General features: G+C 37.6%; 1 protein-coding gene across 1 annotated transcript in view; it reads left to right on the plus strand.

Moving 5' to 3' along the window:
- The window catches only part of SMIM14 (small integral membrane protein 14), a 59,921-nt gene that overhangs the window by 28,702 nt on the left and 8,730 nt on the right, over positions 1-22,489 (plus strand). The window contains exon 3 of the mRNA XM_014857216.3: positions 16,716-16,764. Coding sequence (XP_014712702.1) covers positions 16,716-16,764 — 49 coding nt within the window. The remainder of the gene's footprint in view (positions 1-16,715; positions 16,765-22,489) is intronic.

A 22,489-nucleotide genomic window follows, 5' to 3' on the forward strand; every position in this document is an offset into this window, starting at 1 on the left:
TAAAATTGGGTTTTCTTGTGGGTTGGAGTATTATCAATTCCTGAGGATTTGAAGTGCTAATAGCAAGTAAAAACCTGGTGCAACTTGAAGGTTTTAATGATTATTTATGGTTAATGCAGTTGTATGCTGGGCTGCAGTTTAGTTTTGCCTATTCTCTGGAAATAGATGGGCTTTGCAAAGGGATATATTCAACTTAGGAGAAGTTAAGATTTTACCATTAGTTCCTTTCCATTTTAATAAAGTTCTGTTCATTCACAACTTAAAACTACTTGTTTTTCTGATTCAGTCATGATATCAGTTAAGGTTCTTCATTTTAAGTAATAGAAGTTCTGGCTGATTTCATCAGGAAAGGACATATTAAAAGGATATTATGTGGCTCACATTAGAGAACCTGGCATAGAAAATGAATAGGACCAAAGGGAGGTTAAGTGCCAAAATGAGAGGCAAAGTCATGCCGCCAAGCTAGTCCTGCTAACATGCTCCTGCTCCTGAATTCCAGACTTGTATCTATCCAGCTGTCAATGCAACATCTCCACTTGGATAGACATCTTACACTTGATGGTGTGTAACCAAACTTCTTTTCTTGCCCCCAAGCTTATACTTCTCTGTCTTCTCTATTCACTCCATCATTCTGGTTGCTCAGGCAATAACTTTTGGGTCCTCTTTTCCTCTGTTCTTTCAACCCCATAGCTAATACAGAAACAAGTCCTTTGGCTCAGCCTTAAAAATATATCCAGGATCCAGCCATTTTTCACACCTCCAGTGCAACATCCTGATCTAATCTACCATCATCTCTTGCCCGGATTATTGAAATTAGCCTCCTTATGAGTCTCCTTGCTTCTGCCCTCTTGCTGTGCCCTACTCTCTTCAAGTTTAGTCTAACTACAGTAGCTGAAGTGATCCATTTCTGATAAGTCAGATAACGTTCCTCCTTGCCTCAAAATCCTACAGTAACTCCCCATGACACTGAGTGAAAAAAACTAAATTTACATGGCCTTACATGACCTGTGCCTCTCCACCCCACGCTTCCCCTTTCGCTTTGTTCTAACAATTCTAGCTGCCTTGCTGTTGTTGGAAAATACAGGTCGCATATGAAAGATCAAGAGTCTAAAGACTTTTAGACTTTTCAACAGCAAAACTGGAAGACATCAGCACAATGACTTTAAATTCTGAAGGGAAATTATTACCAATCTAGCATTCTGTATCCAACCGAATTATCAGGTAGGAGAGGGTCTTCAAAAATTTTATCTCGTGTGCTCTTTCTTAGATAGTTACTAGAGGATGAACTCTTATTCACCAAAATGAAGGCGTAAATCAAGAAAGAAAATTAAGATTTGTAGTGTAGAAAGCAGGAGAGAGGCAAAAGTAACTTCCAGGATACTGATAAAGGGACCTCCCAGGGTGATAGCTGTGCACTAGGACCGTAGGACAACAGGTTTAGTTGGGAGGGCATCACACAGCTCTAGAAGAGACTTTGTCAGAAGATGAATCAGTAGAATACTTGGTGAGTCTAGACAGCTTGTGATCTAGCTAACTGAGAAAAGTTGTCAAAAGTTACAGAAAACCAAGTAAATGGGAGAAAAAAGACTTTTACTAACTTTAAGGAAACACAGAAAATAGTACTGAAAAGAAAAAGTAATTATAGTTTACTACATGGCTCAACTGTGAAGAGCATGTACATAGTCATAGTAATGTTAAAACTGACTAATGAGGGGCTGGCCCTGTGGCCGAGTGGTTAAGTTCGCGCGCTCCGCTGCAGGCGGCCCAGTGTTTCGTTGGTTCGAATCCTGGGTGCGGACATGGCACTGCTCATCAAACCACGCTGAGGCAGCGTCCCACATGCCACAACTAGAAGGACCCACAACGAAGAATATACAACTATGTACCGGGGGGCTTTGGGGAGAAAAAGGAAAAATAAAATCTTAAAAAAAAAACAAAAAAAACCTGACTATTGAACTAAATGAATTTATGATATAACTGTTACTAGGAGATGGGAAGAGTGTGTATGTGCGGTGGGGTCAGGAAAAGAAAGAGAACCAGGTCTTCATATTCTATACTGGTGAATCAATGGATAATGCTTAAAACTGAAAAGTCAAGAAGTAGCAATAATACATGTTTATATATAAATACATGGAGATAAATACTAAAATTATCAGCTAAATGTTGAAAGTAGTTGCCTCTGTGGAGGGGAAAATAGGTAGGAAGGGATGAGGAACTTCTTTTTTTTGAACAAACTTGTAGAACTGTTTAACTCTAAACTGTGTACATGAATAACTCATAAAAATTAAAACAACATAACAAAAAGTAAAAACCTAAGTTAGCGAGTACAAAGAGGAAGTGTGAGTCCATTGGATAGCTGGATATGTTGTGCATCTTTTCCATCTGTGGAATATAAGGTACTGGCTGAGGCCTTTGCTACCAGACTAAAACCAGGATTACTGCTTTCTAAGAAAAATGAAAGATATTCATGGGGAGGGCTTCTAGTTGAGTGTTAAGGACCAAGAGAGAAGCTGAGGTAACCGCAGACCTTTAGAGTGGATGTAAAGTAGGAAGGAAAAGAAAGAATGCCTGGTCCAGGAATGAAATGTACCATAAAGCCTTAGAATGAAGCCTTCCCTACTTGAGCATTAAGAGATTCTCTAGCCTGCCTGCATGCTTCCTTGATAAGGGAAGCTGTTTGTATATCTTAGCTGCTCACCAACCTAGTCTTTCACTAATAAATATGAACAGAAAAACAAAGCAATGGAAGAAAATAAGTGGGCCATGATATGGTCGGGCACAGCTACATTAGAAGACAAGATGTAATAGTTATGAGTGTTATGGCTGTAAATGCAGACTCACACAAGTATGTTATACTGGTCTTAAATAGCACCAGCAACATGATTTTCTGAAATGGTGAACAATTCTTGGTAAAGTTATAAACAAAACTAAGTATAATTTTCCCTTGATTTAAGTGCTAATGTCCAGTTAAATTCCTTGATAATTCAGTGTCAAGTCAAACCATCCGAAGAATACTTTGTGTTTTTCTTTGAAATGAACTTCGATTATAGGCTCAGGTTTTTCACTTATATGAATGTGTGACGGGGCATTTGAAAGTCATGTGGGATGCAAGCTAATAACAATCACCAAAGATCTGCCTCTCAGATAGCCAGGGTGCCCTAGTACTGACGCATTTGAGAACCTTTGAATGGGAGGAAAATCAGAGCTAAGAAAAAAAAAGGAACCAGAATGAACTTATGAAGGCAGGCAAGAAGAAAGAAGAGAAAGAGAGTTAATAGAAAGCATAAAGTAAAATGTTCTGTGTGAGTGGGTTATAGTCCCCTGTTAGAAGAGAGAGACTGGGGTTTTTAAATGCTGTTTACAACAGAGACAGACACTGAAAACAAAGTATCATAGATAAGTGATAAAGGACTATGAAAAGCTGTCCCAAAATAATGTGATACTCTAGATCTCAGACAAAATATAATTCAAAGCCAAAACAATTAAATGGAACACGGGAATAATATTGACAAAAGATAGAATCCTTCAAAAAGATATGGACCTTTATGTCCTGAACAACAGAGAATGCAAAAACTATTTAGCAATACAAGAAGAAACATATTTTAGAAGTATGTGAGAAATGCTAATGAAAGCCACAGAGAAGTTTTTGCAGGTTAGAGTGTGTGTGGGTCAGTATGATATGTTTGTAAATGCGTGGAAGAGGTTCCAAGGGATCTACCTCAGACTCATAACAGTGTTACACTGGGGAGAGTTTGAAGGGAGTCTAGGCACTATTTTAAGCTCATAGAAAGCCTCAGATGGAGATTTTCCTTTTACATTCATCAGAATGTAAAAAAATATATAAAAATAGAAAAAGCTTGTATGTCTCTTAAGGCTTAATGGACAAAATCAGCAATTCAGACTCCTCTTTACTACTGCCTCATCACTGATTATGTAAGTTTTGACTGCTTAACTGCTAAGCTATACTAGTACAAAGAATATAAATCTGATTTTCATTCATTTTATTGTCTATCTGCAATATGGACTTTAAAGCAAATGACTATTTCTGTATTACTATAGGCGGGTTTTAAGTGATTCATTATAAACAGTGTTTAAGTTCAAAGTTGATAAGACTGCAGTACAAAGAATGCCCATTTTGGGGTGCTCATGACAAAGCTTTGCTTACTCTCTTGGCCTGTCTCCTTCCTATGATTTAATTACATTGTTGAGTTACGCAAGGGTTAGCCAGTTCTTAAGGCAGTTGTATTTTGCCTGGTGCATGTGTGTTTCCATTTGTCTCAGGAATGTTCACAAAAATGGAGTCCCAAAATGTTCAGTGTCCAAAAAATACAGTTATCTCACATTACATACATTTTTCTGTCTTAGTCTAATACTATAATTAGAGTTTTCATGTTGTACTTGTTAAACACTGGCTAATAGACTCAAAGAGGTAGATAAAAATATACAGTGAGTCTCTCTCAATTAAAGTCAGATCTCTTTTTCATGTTACATATAATACTGTGTTTTATTACTTGATTTAATATGGAAATGTGCTCAGTGATAAATATGGAGTTTTAGTGATGTGGTAGAATACTACTACATATGTAGAAAGATGCCAACATAAAACTGTAAGCTAATTATAAATTGTTCTTTTAAGTTGTCTAGTATTATTTTTTTGTGTGTGGGCCCCCCTCCAAGGGTAATATTCTTTAAAAAAAAAAAAAAAGGTATTTCCTTATAACCACTATATCTAATTTTTTTTTAATCACTCATATTTCCTTATAGCCATAAAACAGCCTAGAGGGTCTTTCCATTCCCATTGGAGCCATTTGCAGAATTCTTCTGGTTTCACCCTCTTCTGCCCCCTTGCCACTTTCTTCTCCTCCTGTTCTCCTTGACTGGCTGTCTCTTGGTATATAGTTTCTCCTATTAATGATAGGAGTTCCAGAAAGAGAGAACAGCTAGATTTAGAAATGTGAACTTGGATTATGCTCTGTGTTTTTCCTCTTCTCTGTTGTAACCTAAGATTTGGAATGCAGATAATCCCCTTTTTGTTTGTTTGTTGAACTTTGTATTTCAGCTCTAATCTAAACAATGTTACTGGAACTTCTACATCTTTAATTTACTTACGTTTGTTTCTATATTAAAATACTGTAAGCATGTGTTCTGGGAAATCCTTGGTCAGATTCCTTTTTATAGGCCTGAAGGCCCTGTACATTATGACTATCATCTACTGAGCTAAGTCACGTTAAGACTGATGGCAAGAAAAATACGTGTGCCTGAAAAGTTTCTTGAGAGACCGCTGTACCCAGAAAATATATCTATTACTAGTATCTTTTCCTCTTTATTTATTTTAAAATTTTTCTAAAATATTTAATTATTAATATAAATAATATATGAATATGTTCTTTTGAAAAGATAAGCAATACATTAAAGGTAAGACTAAACTCCTCACTTCTGTCTGGCTTATTCCCGACTTGCCTAGATGAATTTGGTGTGCATCTTCCCAGATCTTTCTAACAAATATATATTTAGATACTATGGTGTATATATATTTTTCCCCCAATTTACTAATAATATTTAGCATTTTCCTTATGCTGCAAAGACTTTTTAATCATATGATTAACTCTTGGGTTTTATTTTAGTCAATCAAAGAAAGTTTAGTGGACTTTCTTCTTTCAAATTTTAATACTTTTTATCAGTAACATACAGGCACTTGAAGGTGATCATCCTTCTGTAGTTAGTGGTCTAATTGATTTTACTAATTAGGAAGTGAGGTTGTGTTTTATTTAAAAGATAAAGTAACTATTGCCTGTCCTCATGGCGCAAAATTCAAGCAGTGCTAAGTGCAGAAAGGGAAGAGTAAAAGTCTCTCTCTGCTCCCCAACCTCTCATTGCCACTTTACTGAATATAAACTATTAACAGCTTTTTATCTTGTTCCAGTTATTATGGCTGCATAAGAAATTACCCCAAAACTTGGTGGCATAAACCAACCTTTTATTAAGCTGATAAACTGTGTGTCTGGAGTTCATACAGAACACAGAGGAGACGGCTTGTCTGCTGCTCAGTCTCGGTTCTTAGCTGGAAGCCTCAGAGGCTGGGTGCAGGGAGCATCTGGAGGCTCATTCCTCAGGGGCAGTTGATGCTGGTGGGTGGCTGAAACCCTACCCAGTACTGTCAGCCACAACACCTACATTTGGCCTTTTCGTGTGGCTTCTTGGCTTCCTGACAGTATGGTGGCTTGATTCCAAGGGTAAGCGTCCATCCCAAGAGAGGATGGGGAGGGAGAGAATCAGGCAGCATACAACACTTCTGCTATACTTTTGGTTATAGCAGTCACAAGCCTGCTCAGGTTCAAGAAGGGGGGAAGTAAACTCCATCTCTCCTTTTTTTAAAAAATTGAGGTATAGGGGCTGGCCCTGTGGCCAAGTGGTTAAGTTTGGGCGCTCTGCTTTGGCGGCCCAAGGTTTTGCCTGTTCGGATCCTGGGTGCGGACATGGCACCCCTCATCAGACCATGCTGAGGCAGCGTCCCACATAGCACAACCAGAGGCACTCACAACTAGAATATACAGCTATGTACTGGGGGGCCTTTGAGGAGAACAAGAAGGAAAAAAAAAAAAAAAAAGATTGTCAACAGTTGTTAGCTCAGGTGTCAATCTTTAAAAAACAAAAAAATTGAGGTATAATTGACAAATAACATAGTAGTTTCAAGTGTACAACATAATTATTTGATACTTGTATATATTGTGAAATGAACACCACAATAAATCTAGTTAACATCTGCCACCATACATAGTTAGAAATTTTTTTTTGTGATAAGGACTTTTAAGATCTACTCTCTTAGCAACTCTCATATATGCAATACAATGTTATTAACTGTAGTCATCTGCTATATATTACATCCCCATGACTAAATTATTTTATAACTGGAAGTTTGTATGTTTTGACCCCCTTCACCCATTTCGCCTCCCTCCTAGCCCCCACCTCTGGCAACCACCAATCTGTTCTCTGTACCTAGGAGCTTGGTTTGTTGTTGTTTTTGTTGTTTTAAATTCCACACATAAGTGAGATTACACAGTATTTGTCTTTCTCTGACTTATTTCACTTATCATAATGCCTTCAGGGTCCATCCATGTTGTTGCAAATGACAAGATTTCATTCTTTTTTATGGCCGAATAGTATTCCATTGTATGTGTATACCAGATCTTCTTTATCCATTTATTCATTGATGGATGCTTAGGTTATTTCTATATCTTGGCTGTTGAAAATAATGCTGCAATGAACATGAGGATGCATATATCTTTCCAAATTAGTGTTTTTGTTTTCTTCAGATAAATACCCAGAAGTGGAATTGCTGGATCATATGGTAGTTTTATTTTTAGTTTTTTGAGGAACCTCTATACTGTTGTCCGTAGTGGCTGCACAATTTACATTTTCACCAAGAGTGCACAAGGGTTCCCTTTTCTCCGTATCCTCACTGAAACTTATTTCTTGTCTTTTTGATGATAGCCATTCTAACAGGTGTGAGGTGATATCTCATGTGGTTTTGACTTGCATTTCCCTAATGATTAGTGATGTTGGACATCTTTTCATGTACCTGTTGTCCATCTGTGTCTTCTTTGGAAAAATGTCTATTCAGCTCCTCTGCCCATTTTTTAATTGGATTGTTTTTTTCTTGCTATTGAGTTGTATTGAGTACTTTATATATTTTGATATTAACCCCATATCAGATATATGATTTTCAAATATTTTCTCCCATTCTGTAGGTTGCCTTTTCATTTTTTTGATGGTTTCCTTTGCTGTGCAGAGCTTTTTAGTTTGATGTAGTCTCGCTTGTTTTTTGTTGCCTTGCTTTTGGAGTCAGATCCAAAAACTCATCACCAAGGAGCTTACTGCCCATGTTTTCTTCTCAGAATTTTATGGTTTTAGGTCTTACATTCAAGTCTTCTATCCATTTTGAGTTAATTTTGATTAATTAATTTTAATTTTAATTGACTTTATTTTTGAGTTAAGAGACTCCACCTCTTGATAGAGTTGGCAAGATTCTGGAAGAGCACATGTTACTGAAGATACTGCTGTGGCCGTTTTTAGAAAATACAGTCTGCCATATATATCTTTCTAGAAATTTGTTTTACATAGAAGGGATCATAGTATATGTACGTTTCTGCTACTTGTTTTTTTTCACTTCATATATCTTTTTATATTAGCAAATGTCTTAGTTCAGGTTTCTAAAACAATACTATAGCTTGAGTGGCTTATAATGCTATAGATTGAGTGGCTTACAGAAAAACAGAAATTTTTTTCCCACAGTTCTGGAGGCTGAAAGTTCAAGCTCAGGGTGGCAGCACGGTTAGGTTCTGGTGAGGGCCCTCTTCCCGGCTCCAGGTGGCCATTTCCTCCTTGGATCCTCGCATAGTAGAGGAGGGCCAGAAAGCAAACTGGGCTGTCTTTTATGAGAGCAGTTATCCCACTTATGACCTAATCACCTCTGAAAGGCCCCACCTCTGACTGCCGTCACATTGGGGATTAGGATTTCGACATATGAATTTTGAGGGGACCCAAACATTCAGTCCAAAATAGCAAATCAAAGTCAGCCTCATTTTTAACAGTGTCTTATTATTGGAATTTTGTCTTTTTTTTAATAACACAAGTATTATGTAAATATATAAGTTATGAACCTTTGAAATAATGTAGAAAAATAGAGCAGAATGTCAAAATCCTCTTCCTGTTGTCACCCCTCCCCCATCTCACCTCATGACCACTATTGCTCACTTGGCCAGAGGTTGCATTGAGTTTGTGGACTTTCTAGTCACGTATCTATGCATTTATATGCCTTTATATATAATCAAATAGACTGTATCATAAGGGTATAGCATATAAATTGTATGTCTCGTCAGTGGCCATAAATTGCGTGATGATTTTAGTTCAACAAATTAAACTCAAATTCAGAAGGTATTTTGTAGGATTAGGGAAAGTATATATATATCATTTGGGCAAAGTAGCCCAACCTGTTAGCGTTAGGCATTTAAAAAAATAATTTCAGAATGTTCGGACTTGCTTTTAACCTAATTATATGAAGGTGTTTTTTTTTAAGATTTGCACCTAACAACTGTTGCCAATCTTTTTTTTTCTGCTTTTTCTCCCCACATCCCCCCAGTACGTAGTTGTACATTTTTTAGTTGTAGGTCCTTCTAGTTGTGGCATGTGGGACGCCACCTCAGCATAGCCTAATGAGTAGTGCCATGTCCGCGCCCAGGACCCGAACTGGCAAAACCCTGGGCCACCAAAGTGCAGTGTGTGAACTTAACCACTCGGCCCTGGGGCCAGCCCCTGAAGTTTTGAGGCTTAAATGTGCATGGATTATTGTGGTCTTTCAAAGTTATTTTTGTTACTATTGTAGGAAAATAGGTAGAGATGCTACTTAGTCATTAAGAACTAAATGTGATCAGAAATATTAGGTGCTAGCTGGTCTCCCTGTTGAAACACTGGATGTGGTGTGATTATGCAGGAATACCAGAATTGAATGTACTTTGTATTTTGTCATTTCTTTAAAATTCCCCTTCTGTAATTTGGCAGTGTGTAATTTGGCAACCTAAGGTGTGCATACCTTTATTCTCGCAACTCTTCTCCTTATCCTAAAGAGATTAAATATGTAAGAATGTATTTATAGGAACATTCACCACAGCATTGTTTTCCATATACAAATTTGGAAATGATAGAATTAAATGGAATGTTGTGCAGCATTAAAAGTTGTGTAGAGCTGGGTTTTGGCATTAAAAGCTTTGCGACTACTTGTTGAGTGTGGCAAAAAGATAGCAAAACAACATGGAGAGTGTCCTGTTTTGTAAAATTATATGTATATATATATATTATTACAAAAATGCATATGTGGAACACATTAACCAAAGTGTTAATGAAATGGTTATCATTGGATGGTTGGAGTTTGTCCATTTTGTTCACTGCTCTATCCCTAACAACCTCTAGAACGTTACTGAGCAACATAAGAATGTAGGAAATGTTTTAGTTTTTTTCATGGGGCCTTACGTTTTTATTTTGCCTGTTAGGCTCTCCATTACATCTGTGGATCCATGATATAGGTTATTTCTGTGACTGTATTTCCCAAACCCCGTATTGAAACCCATGACCTGATGCTGACAACCAGTTAGAATACTTTAAACTGGGCACAACTATCTCCTATTTCCATTTTTTCAGTATCTTGCTGTCAAGTGGGCCAGGAATTTAGTTGTTGCAAATAAAGCTGATACATGTAATTCCTCTGAGGAAGTTGGCCAAAATACAGTCTCTTAAAATCTGAAAACTTTACTTTGACAAAATGCACGTAGAAGGCAGTCATTAAGTATTTGCCAAACGGATGAATGCTTTTCTGTATTTGTGTTTTGAGGAAAACTGCAGGAATCTTACTGCTCAGAGATTTTCAAGCCACCATTGACTGTGAGCTGTGAGAGGTCTGGTCAGTGAGGACGTTGACCAACTGTTTAGTCATTGATTTGAAAGTACTTTTTTGTTGTTAGTTTTGGCATTTCATTTTTTAAAAAAATAGTGATAAATTTGAGCAGACTTATTTGCACAAACAGGTAGCCCCATTTAATATTAAAAGAACTTTTCCCCCCTTTCCTGCATATTGCTATGATCTGAAAACATTATCCTATGGGCCACAAACTGAGTTTTTTATATACATTATATGTTTAATGTTATATGTATTTAATTATATCACTTAATCCTCACAATGATCTTAAGGTTTATAATGGATTATATTTCTCTCTTTTGTAGTTTGAAACTCTGCCTTAGAAAGTAACAGGGACAGAATTTGAACCCAGATACCTCTGACTTCTTTGTTGTTTTTTTCCCCCCTCTCTCTCTTTTGGTGAGGAAGATTGGCCCTGAGCTAACATCTGTTGCCAATCTTCCTCTTTTTTTTCCTTGAGGAAGATTGGCCCTGAGCTAACATCTGTGCCAGTCTTCCTCTATTTTGTATGAGGGTTGCTGCCACAGCATAGCTTGAAAGTGGAGTAGGTCCATCCCTGGGATCCGAACCTGCAAACCTGGGCTGCTGAAGCAGAGCACGCCAGACTTAACCACTACGCCATGGTGCTAGCCCCTAAAGCTTCTCTTTTTAACTGCTGTTCTGTACCACACTGCTTATCAGTCCCCAGGCAGCTCCTGTGCATGGGAAAGAAGGGCATCTCCAATATATGTGAAGTTTTTGAGCAGACATAGAAAAATAGCGAATTAGCTCTTCTTTAGGTACTGTCTTAGCTGCCTCTGGCTGCTATGGCAAAATACCACAGACTGAGTGGCTTAAACAACAAACATTTATTTCTCACAATTCTGGAGGCTAGAAAGTCCAAGATCAAGGTGCCAGCAGAATTGGTGTCTGATGATAGCTTTCTTCGTGGTTTGCAGGCAGCTGCCTTCCTGCTGTATCCTCACATGACACAGAGAGAATGAGGGCTCTGATCTCTTTCTCTTCTGATAAGGGCACTAATCCTGACATGGGGCTCCCCCCTCATGACCTCATCTAAACCTAATTACCTCCCAAAGGCCCTACCTCCAAATGCCATCGTATTGAGGATTAGGGCTTCAGCATACAAATTTGGGAGGGATGCGAGCATTCAATTCATAGGAGGTACATCCAAAGAGAGACTTTCTGTTCTTGTAATATTTTTCAATGACTATCTCCAAGGTAAGATTCCTCATAGAAATTCCCTTTATCTGCTTTTTGTCATTAGAATCTTCTCTTTGATCTACATTTTTCCCATAAGCCTTTGACAGCCAAGGTTTTCTGTTAGGCTTCCTGGATATCCTAATAAACTATTTTAGCTTCTACAATTTTCCCTAACATGAAATCTCTGTGCCAAGTCTCTTTTGTTCTTTTAATCTCTGTTTTCTACCTTTTCCCCCAATGAAGAAACACATTTATTCTATTCATACTATGTTGTCTCTGCGATTTTGAAGCTAACTCACCTCAAGAACTTTCCGTGACCATCCTGCTTAGGTGGGGAGATCTAAATCTGCTTTCTTTCCTGGGATCCTGGGATCAGTGTTAACATGAAAGTTTTCCTGGACAGCAACTATTGGCTGTAGATAGTCCACACATGGTTCACCCCGCCCCACCATAACACAGAAAATAGTTGAAGTCTGGCTCCATTCTATGGATACTGCCATGCCTGTTTCCTTCACATGTTATCTTTGGTTTTCTTCTAATTATGTTTGTTTTCACAAATGGTTTCCTTTTGGAGTAGCCAGAATCAGCATCAGTAGTACCACTGTATTCTCCAAATAAGTCAAGAAAAAACTGAGAGTAATTGTAAATTAGGCCTCTCTGTTTAAAGAATTCCATCCAAACAGTGAGATTCTCTTGTTTTACTAAATAAATGGTTTTTGAATTCTTCAAAGACTATAATTTACCCATCATAAGTGTTTAAATCTGACATACTAACTATGCATTCCAACACACTGGTTTGGAAAAAACACCAAGTCTGGGACTAGGAATGTGGTCATGATACTTTGGTGCCCCGTTATTCAGAGCCTGCAGTGTTGCCTGCTTGTGAACATGAAGATTGTAGGCGGGAACCCATAGAAGACCAGCCAAAAGAGCAAGATCCCAATGAATAATTCTTCTTAGTCTTGGTTGTGTTTCTGTGGGGGGGGGGGGGGGGGGGGGGAGGGGCACTTACTTTAATTTTCTTAAAGCTGAAAGGGCTCCTGCCAGCACAGCATGAGCTAAGGGCTTTTTCGTTTCCTGCTTGAAAGTCATAGTTTAGCTTCCACTCTTCTGGCTTCTCTTACCTAGGAAAAATCACTTATGAACCAACACAGCTTCCACATTGAACTGACAGTTTCTCTGTTTACCAACTGTATGTGAGTTGATTGATTTTCTAGAAACTTGTATAGCAGGACAGATTATACATTACCGTTTTTTATCATAGTCCCAAAGGGAAGCCTACTCCTCCTCCTAGTGACAGCTAAAGGGAGAGAGCTCTCTTTTAGTGCTGAAGGAAAACATCGGCTGTGTTGGTCTTAGAGACTGTTGAGTAACTACACCCATGGTCATTTTCATTTTCATTTTACTCTGAATTTGCTTCAGTTCAATTATGTAGTACCTCAACTCACTGGAGTATTTTGTAACCATTCAAAATTGTGGTTGTTTCACGCTAATGATATGTTCACTAAAATTAATAATACAAGATTTTTGTAAAGTAGAGTGGAATTGTGATTAAGAATTTAGATATTGGAGTTAGTACTGGATATAAATTATCTAACCTCCCCCAAGCTCAAGTTTCTTCATCAGTAAAGTAGGCACCTGCCTCCCACCAGTGGTTGTGACGGTTAAATAAGACAAGTTAAAGTTCCTAGTATAGTACTATCACATGCAAGTTCCCAGTAAATATTTGTTATTATAATAATTGTACTTATGTACATGTATTATGTGAATGTGCTACAGACTAGAAAAGAATACATGTTCATGATAATTGCGTTAGGGCAGTGAGTTAGTCCACATTAATTTCTAAGTATTCTGTAATGTTATTTTTGTTATGTAATATGTGATATAAATTATAAGTTATTTGTTATAAATCACTTAAAATGTGATATAATTTGTAAATTTTAACATATTAAGATATATTTGTATTTAAATATATTTCAAATATCTTGAGAAAGTATTCCTATTTCACATTGATAAAACATATAGGTATCTGTTATGTATTGGTATGTCTTAGCATTAGAGGCAGGCAGACAAACGACCTTAACAGCAAACTGATGATTTGAGCATATGTAGAGAGCGTTGGTTCTGCGATGGACTAAATACAACAGCTAAGTAGCGTGGCTCATACGCTCCAGCTGCAGTGGCTTTGTGGTTCCTCATCACCAACTCATGGGCCCGTTTTCACCTAGGGGCCTTTCCTAGTTGTTTATTCCACCTGGAATGCCCACAATGCTCATCCCCTTGATCTTTGCTGTCATGTAGATATCCCCTTAAGTGTTACTGCCTCTCTCGCCTAATTTAAAGTGGCTGCTGCCAATCATGCCATCCTATTTTTGGTCTCTGCGTGGCTCTCTGACATTTTTATAATATACTTGTTAATTGTCTGATTTCCCTCACAAGACTGTGTGGTCTGTAAGAGTACAAACTTTGTCTTTTTCACACCATAGCCCCAGTGCCTGGAATTACCCTTGGCAAAAGTAGGCATTCAGTAAATATTTTGAATGAGTGAGTGAATAAATGATTGTTGTATTATAACTAGACAATTAATGAGCATCTCACATTTATAAACAAACATTTTTATATAGCTACACAAATATTTATGTTTTATCTCTTATCCCATGTGTATTTCTTAGGTATTTTTAACTTGATGTCATTATCAGCAGTATTCAGTGATTTATGGGCCAAATAGTAAATGTTTAAGGCTTGGGGTCTCTATGGCACCATCTCAACTCAGCTGTTGTAGTGAAAGCAACAATATGTAAATGAATGGATGTGGCTATGTTTCAGGAAAACTATTTATAAAAATAGGCCTCCAGCCTGCAGGTTGTAGTTTAGCGACTCCTGCTGTAGACGATAAACCCACTACAAGGGAGTGTGGTGAAACCCAGCCCTGGATAGTCACAGGGAGGAGAAAAAAGAACAGTGAGCATCTGGTAGACTCACACTGGAAAAGGAGGGCGGGACTGATGGAGGCATGAGGAAGGAGCTGGTGACATGGCCCTGCATGGCAGTAGATTTGCGAGGAAATAGATGTATAAAGATTTTTGGGCTTTTTACATGGAAATCATGTAATTTATAGATATCACTGAGCTACAGGTAACCCGCAAGTCAGACCTTGAGACAAGAACAAATAGAACTATAGGCAAAAGGCAAGGCCGGCATTTTATTACATAACGTACAATGAACTGATAATTTATTGGTTGTTTATATCACAGCTATAGATTTTGGGATATGCTATATCATTGCTAAAGATTAAACCCAGGATAATTAATTGAGTAGGAAAGTTATTTTTGCTCGTTATTTGATATCTTAAGTGATTAGGTAGTTCTTCTTCAATCCAAAGACCTTTTTACCTAATAAATCGCTTTTTGTTTTACCTTCTCTGCAATGCTACTTGGAAGTGGAAGAGTAATGGGGAAAAATATATGTGCTTATAAAAGTATAAGAACATCTCTAGAGAGATTCACGAGAAAACCGAGTGCTGGCAAGGCTGAGGGACAGGAGAAAATGGGAGATTTACCTTGCACAGAGTACCATTTTGTACTTTTGAATTTTTGTACTGTGTATACATCATTATTGGGACATAATAAATAAAACTTAAGTATATTCATTTTAAGAGACTTGTCAGTTCCATTTTGTGACCAAAGGGTCTAGTAGTCTTCTTTTCAATTTCTTTAGAATGTATATTTTTAAAGAGTTTTTGGGTTGATTTCTTGCATATTTAGAAAGGGCAGCATAATTTTATATTAATTAGGATCTGTTTTCCCATTCTAATTCAAATAGGACTACTTTTAGTGGTACACGAAAGCAAGCCTGATCATCTTAGAAAACAATTTAAAAAGTGATTTGTTTAGTTAATTTCAATAATTGTTTAGATGAGGTCATAATTTGTGTGGCACAGGAGTAATAATAGCTAACATTTCTTGGGTTGATTCTACATGTCACATGCATCTCTATTTTAATCCTCATTAGTACTCAATTATAGGTAATATTATCCCCACTTTACCAGATGAGCAAACTAAAGCTTGGATGTGTTAAAGAACTTGCCTAAGGTCTTGAAAATACAGGAAGTTGCAGAGACAGACTTTAAATTGAAGTCTGTCTTTCTGCAGAGCCTATGCTTAACCAGCTAAGTAAGCATGACTGCTCTGTAATTGCTTCCCCAAACAATTGCAGGTGGTGAGTTACTGCTTTAATGGAGAGAAGGGGTGTCATTATAAAGTAATGAGGCTGAATTGAAGAGTCGCATGCTCCTTATTCACTTTACTGTGTAGTCATCTCTATTTTAAGATTTATAAGATTATCATTTCTAAACATCCTCAAAGCCCTCAGCATTGGGTGAACATTCATAAAAGGATGATGTATGTTTATTGATAGGTAGGTTTTTTCTGTTTAATTTTCTTTATAAAATTGATCATCACATGGCTCTAAAATTATGTAAAAAGATGAACATTGAAATCTTTAGCTCCCATCTCTGTCAGAGTCTGCTCTACTCCTCCATCCTACCCTCAACCCCTGTGGTAGCCATTTTTATTAGTTTCTTATTTATTCACCCACTGTTGATGAAGATGTAAGCAAAGAGGAAAAAAAATTATGTTCCTTCCTTTCAAAGGTGCATTTTCTACAATATAATCTCTTGTTTCTCTGTTTCTAACTTTCATTGAGAAAAAAATCTCATTAACAAAGTTTACTCTCTTTCTAGTAGCTTTCCTCTACAGTTTAGCACTTTTCCTTTGGAAAGTCTAAAACGTGTGGCAGCAGGAGTATCTGTCCTTAGTTTAAATAGGTGAATTGCACTAGATCACAGTATATTTGAAAATTATTTTGAGTAGAACAAAATCCCCCAAAACTGAACAGCCTCTCAACGTATTCTGTGTTTGTGTCTGATTTTGAAGGTACAATTTATATGTGGTAGCATTCACTAAAAAACAAAACATTTTTCTGATAACTAGTATCCATTTTTGGTTAAGTCCAGTGGCTAACTTTCCTTTTTTCTTATTCGTTGTAGTTGAGGCAGTCCCAGTCCTACTGCACAGACACAGAATGTCTTCAGGAATGTAAGTAACAATGGGACAGGAGGAGGCTTGGCGTTGGGGGCAGAATTAGAGGCCAGATGACTGTGAAGATGAGACAGAAATTATTCTTACAGGTTGCTTTTTAAGGAAATGGTTCTCAGTAATATATTTCCTACTTAAATATTTAATTTTTTAACTTAAAAAATTGGTTTTTTTCCTGCCTCAAAAACAAACCCTATTCATTGAAGAAAATTATAAAATCACAAATAAACAAAAAAGAAAAGGAAAAACTTCCAGAATACTAAAAGATAACCACTGTTGACAACTTGGTATAAATGGTTCCAGACCTTTTTCTTGGCAAATTTATGTGTAACAAGCCACTTTTGTCTGGTTGAACTGGAACATTGAGACTGCCAGTACAAACCCTCCTCCCTTTCCATAGCATCTGTTTGCGTCCATTGGTAGCTGTGAGAACTTCTGAGTGAAGGAAGAAGGACATTCTGTCCCAAGGTTTGGAAGCTTTGGGAGCCTGTGGAGTCTTTCCTTTGGCTCCAACATTAGCATTTTCCAGAGGGCCTGGGCAGAGGGGAGGTTTCTCCCTGTGGCTTTCTGGACAGTGGTGATGGTAAAGTGAGAATCAGAGCAGGAAGATGTGTCCTGCATGGTGAGTGTAGCTGACAAACTTGGCATCCATGATGTGAAGCCACCTTTTTCAAGACAGAAATAACTTGAGGGATACTTTGAGGGCAAATAATAACAAACATTTAAGCCAGTTCAGTCTTGTGCTGTAATAATTTGACTGTAAGAATGGAAATGTGACATTCACAGGATGGTGAAGCCTGGCACAATTAGATTTCATTTACACTTAGAAAAAGGGGATCACTTTGTATGTGTTGTTTTTCACTACTGTATTATGAATATGTCAATATATATTTATCTTAAAAAATATTTACTGACTAAATAATAATCCATTATGGAAATGCACCAGTGTTTAAATAATTCCCTTTTGTTGGAATCTTAGTTTGCCAATATATTTCTTGCTATTATAAATAATACTTGAACAAATATCCTTTGCACATTTTAAGGCTTTTGACATATTGCCAAATTGCATTTATTAAAAGGCTAGTTGCTAATACTTAACATCTCTGGGGCTGAGCTCCACTTTATTATATATGTGAAACTAAAACAAAACACAGTAATGTACCATTATAAAGGGGCTTGTTATTACATTATTAATTATTGTTATTACTGTGTGAACTAGGCACCCCCCCATCAAATTCTGTAAATAAAAAACCTTACAGAAATAGGAGCTAGTACAGTGCCTAGCCTAAAGTAGAAATTTTGTCAGAACATAGTCCATTGGTGCAAAAGGACAATAATTATATGCCTTTGGACAAGAATGTAATGGTAATGTGCAGACACTGTAGCAGGTTGTTGGGATGATGGTTGGTGGTTACTCTGCTCCAGATTTCTTTATTTTCCTTTCTCAGTATCATTCATCTACAGTGTGGGCATCCAACTGTGCCCATCTACAGTGTGCCCTCTGATAAATAGCTCAAGTTTTTGCCTCAGCCAGGTAAACTAAAACCTGTTCTCCTAGTTGAAAATAATCTTTTTGAACTCCATATGGGAGAACAAGTGTTTATTACATTTGTGGTATTTGTGACCCTTTAACCAGCCCCACCTGTAAACCAAATATACTCCTATTTCTGTGAGTGAAATTTTACTTCCTTAATCCAAATGTAAGGCAAAGCTCTAGAGCTTGAATATTAATTTAGTCATGTTGGCCAGTTTTTTTCCCCTAGTTCTTTTCGCATTTGGTAGAAATCTGACAGCCATTTCTTTAAATGGTTTAAGCAGTTGTTACCTTTGGGTGATAGAATTACTTTTCTCTGTATTCTGAATTTCCCCAATGAGCTTTATGCTGTTTTCATAAAATATATATTAATCAAGAGTTCCCATGGCCCCCTTCTCAGGTTCAATAATTTGCTAGAATCACTCACAGCACTCAGGAACACAGTTTACTTACTATTACCAGTTTATTATGAAGGATACAACTCAAGAACAGTCAAATGGAAGAGATGCATAGGGCAAGGTATCGGGGGAAGGACTGTGCAGAGCTTCCATGCCCTCTCTGGGTGTGCCACCCTCCCAGCACCTCCATGTATTCACCAATCAGGAAGGCCTCTGAACCCCATTGTTGAGGGGTTTTATGGAGGTTCTATTCCATAGGCATGAATGGGTAAATCTTTGGCAATTGGTGATTAACTCCATCTCCAGCCCCTCTCCTTTCCCTGGAAGTCAAGGAGTAGAGCTGAAAGTTCCAACCCTCCATCACATGGTCAAACTCTGTCAACCAGCCCCTATCCTGAAGCTATCTAGGGGCTCACCAAGAGTCACCTCATTAGCATAAACTCAGGTATGGTTGAAAGAAGTTTATTATGAATAACAAAAGATGTTCTTTTCACCCCTGCCACTCAGGAAGTTCCAAGGGTTTTAGGAGCTTTGTGCCAGGAACCAAGATGAAAACCAAATATATGTATTTCTTATTGTATTGCGATATCACAGTACACATTGTGCCTGCCATGGTGTGTTGCATGTATTGGAGATGAATTTAATTGAATATGGAGCTCATTACTTCATGTGGTAGCAGAATCTAGTTGCAGTCTATTAGCAGATCTAGTTGCTGCGTGATTCTTTATGTTGAGCTAAATTCCACTTCCTTGTGATGTCTGCCCATAGTTTTGTTCTCTAGAGCAGTATAAAACAAGTCTGCTCACTCTTCTGAAAGACTGCGTTTCAAGTAAAGAGTTGTATGGAAACCAGCTCTATTTCTAACTTAATTTTGGAGTAAATCAGCTTGAAAATGGGTAGTTGTACTGAGGATATTGTAATTACTGTATATAACCCAAAAATCACAGGGTTAAAGTCTATTGGTGCATTATGCACTTTCACTGCTGTTTTATTTCTACTTTTTCCACTGAAAACATATATAAGCTTATAGAAATCAGCCCTCAGGATCTGCCAGCTGTTAGAGTCTCCCTCTCTGCTCTTTCATCTTCCTGGTGTTCAGCTAAGTTAATAGCTTCATCATGAATATTCCATTTGGCATCTTATTTGTACTACTCACCTTTTCTTGTAACCAAAGACTGAATTCTTAAGCAAAATGGAACTCTGTATTCTGGTGTACAAAGTCCTTTTACATTTTCATGATTTGACTTCTTTCCAGACCATAGAGTAATATGTATTTACCCTCTTAAGGCAAATAAGTTCCAGGCAGTGAGAGAACAGATTGTATATTCCTCATGTGATTGTGCCCCTTAGTATTAATAAGTGCCAAAAAGTTATGACAATAAGAATCACAGTGGCCAGATCATTTAAAGGCCCATTCACCTCTCTCTATTGACTTTTTAAAATCGCTGCTCCTAATATTTGTTTGTATTGGCTGCATGCAGTATCAGAGTGTTTGAGTAGCCCACCTATTCTGAGACTCATGAAAAAGTGGGTCTTGTCATAGGGGCTGTGAATAATCCCAGAAAGCTTACAGTGACCCCATTCATCCCTGTTCCTGAATATTTCAAGAAGTCTAAGTCAGTTCAGGTGCCCAGTACCTCCAACTCCAAGATATTTTAGGACTGTGTTTTTTGTTTAATTCCATTCATTTAATTTTTTGCATATGGTTCAAAAATCGAGTTAATTAATGTACAGTGAAAAGTTATCTTCCTTCTCATATTCTCCCATCTACCCAGATCATATCTCTAGGCATTATAGTCATGCACCGAATAATGTTGTTTCACCAATGACAGACTGCACATACACTGGTGGTCCCATAAGATCAGTAGCATATAGGGGCTGGCCCCGTGGCCGAGTGGTTAAGTTCGCGCGCTCCGCTGCAGGCGGCCCAGTGTTTCGTTGGTTCGAATCCTGGGCGCGGACATGACACTGCTCGTCGAACCACGCTGAGGCAGCGTCCCACATGCCACAACTAGAAGAACCCACAACAAAGAATATACAACTATGTACCGGGGGGCTTTGGGGAGAAAAAGGAAAAAATAAAATCTTTAAAAAAAAAAAAAAACAAAAAAGATTAGTAGCATATAGCCTAGGTGTGTAGTAGGCTGTACCATCTAGGTTTGTGCAAGTACACTCTATGATGTTTACACAATGGTAAAATTACCTAATAACGCATTTCTCAGAATGTATCCCCATCATTAAGCAACATATTAGCCTTCTGTGTATCTTTCCTGAATTCCCATATGCATGTACAAGCAGAATACACATTATTTGCCCTCCCTTCTGTATATACACTTTTTTTCATCTCCTTTTGTTTCTGTCACAAAATAGCATATCTCATGGAGACTTACTTCCCTCAACATTCTTTATAGCTTCATAATATTCTGTTACACGGATATACCATAATTTATTATTCAGATACTCTTGGCAGATATTTAGGTTTGTTTCCAGTTTTTTTTAATTCAGAATTTGTCCCATACTTTCGTTCTTCCCTTCTAGTAGCTAGGATAAATTTATCTTTCTTTTTTATTTAAAAAAATTTTTTTAATTGAGATTCATAATAATTTGCATCATTGTAAAATTTCAGTTGTACATTATTTCTTGTCTGCCACCACACAAGTGCTCTGCTTCACCCCCTGTGCCCACCCCCGACCCTGTTTCCAATTTTTTGTTAATAACCTTGTACAATATGCTCATGTGAAAGTACATTCTAAAGCCAATCTTAATTTGTGGGACTGCTGTAATGAGAAAAACATTGACTATGATCCAGAGGTTTGACTTTAATTGGTTCAGTTATTATCCTTTACCTTGAGATGGGCCTTGAGTTATTGGAGAAGAGGAGAAATGATCTTATCAAACCTTGGAGGTCAGGAAAACTATATCCATTTAGCCTTTAAGTAGAGAAATTCTACTGCATACTACTACCCTTCAGAAATTGTAGAGGCATTCTTCACTTTTTTTTTTTCCTCCTCCTACCACCAGTCCAGTCAGTCCCTGGGTGTTGTTTCTTCCATCGTATTGTATTTGACCCTTTTCCATTCCACTTCACCATCTTATCCAGCCTAGGTATTCACACCAGGATCTATCTGCACTCAGTCTTTTCTGTGCTCTAGTTGATCCTAAGACTGGTAATGGCTAATGTTTATTGAATAATATTTATTGTGTACCAGGCACTGTGCTCAACTGCTTTTCATGTACTGACCATTTTGATCTTCACAACTACTCTAAGAAATGATGGTAATATTTCCATTTCACAGAGGCACAGAGATTATATAGCTAAGAGGTGACAGAGTCAAACAGCTATGAGGTGGTCTCAGTTCTTAAAAAGTTAATGACATAATTAGGAGAAATAGGAAACTATTCCTTCAAACTGGAAGTGCTGCCCTAGTCCAGGGAAGACAGAGGAGAGAGTGGGTGGACGAAATGGAGATTTTTACAGAAGAGAGAGGGATGTAGGATATAGGTGAATAAATGGAGGTTAGTTGTAAGAACATGCCAGACAGAAAAATAATGAGTACTGCAGAAGGACTGAGTTTGCCAAGTTGGCAAATGCTGTCAGCCAAACTAGCATTGATCTATTACATCAGATTCCTTTGGAAAACTTTTAAAATATTGTTGCTATCTGACCCCACCCCTCAGCTGCTCCTGAGTTAGATGGTTTGAGGCAGGGCCTTAGAATCGGTGGTGTTGATATCATCACAGGCTATTCTGATGTGAACACTGACTAAAGAAAGAAGAAGGTATCGGGTTGACT

Source organism: Equus asinus, chromosome 3 (genome assembly GCF_041296235.1).
Source record: "Equus asinus isolate D_3611 breed Donkey chromosome 3, EquAss-T2T_v2, whole genome shotgun sequence".
In the NCBI taxonomy this organism is placed as follows: domain Eukaryota; kingdom Metazoa; phylum Chordata; class Mammalia; order Perissodactyla; family Equidae; genus Equus; species Equus asinus.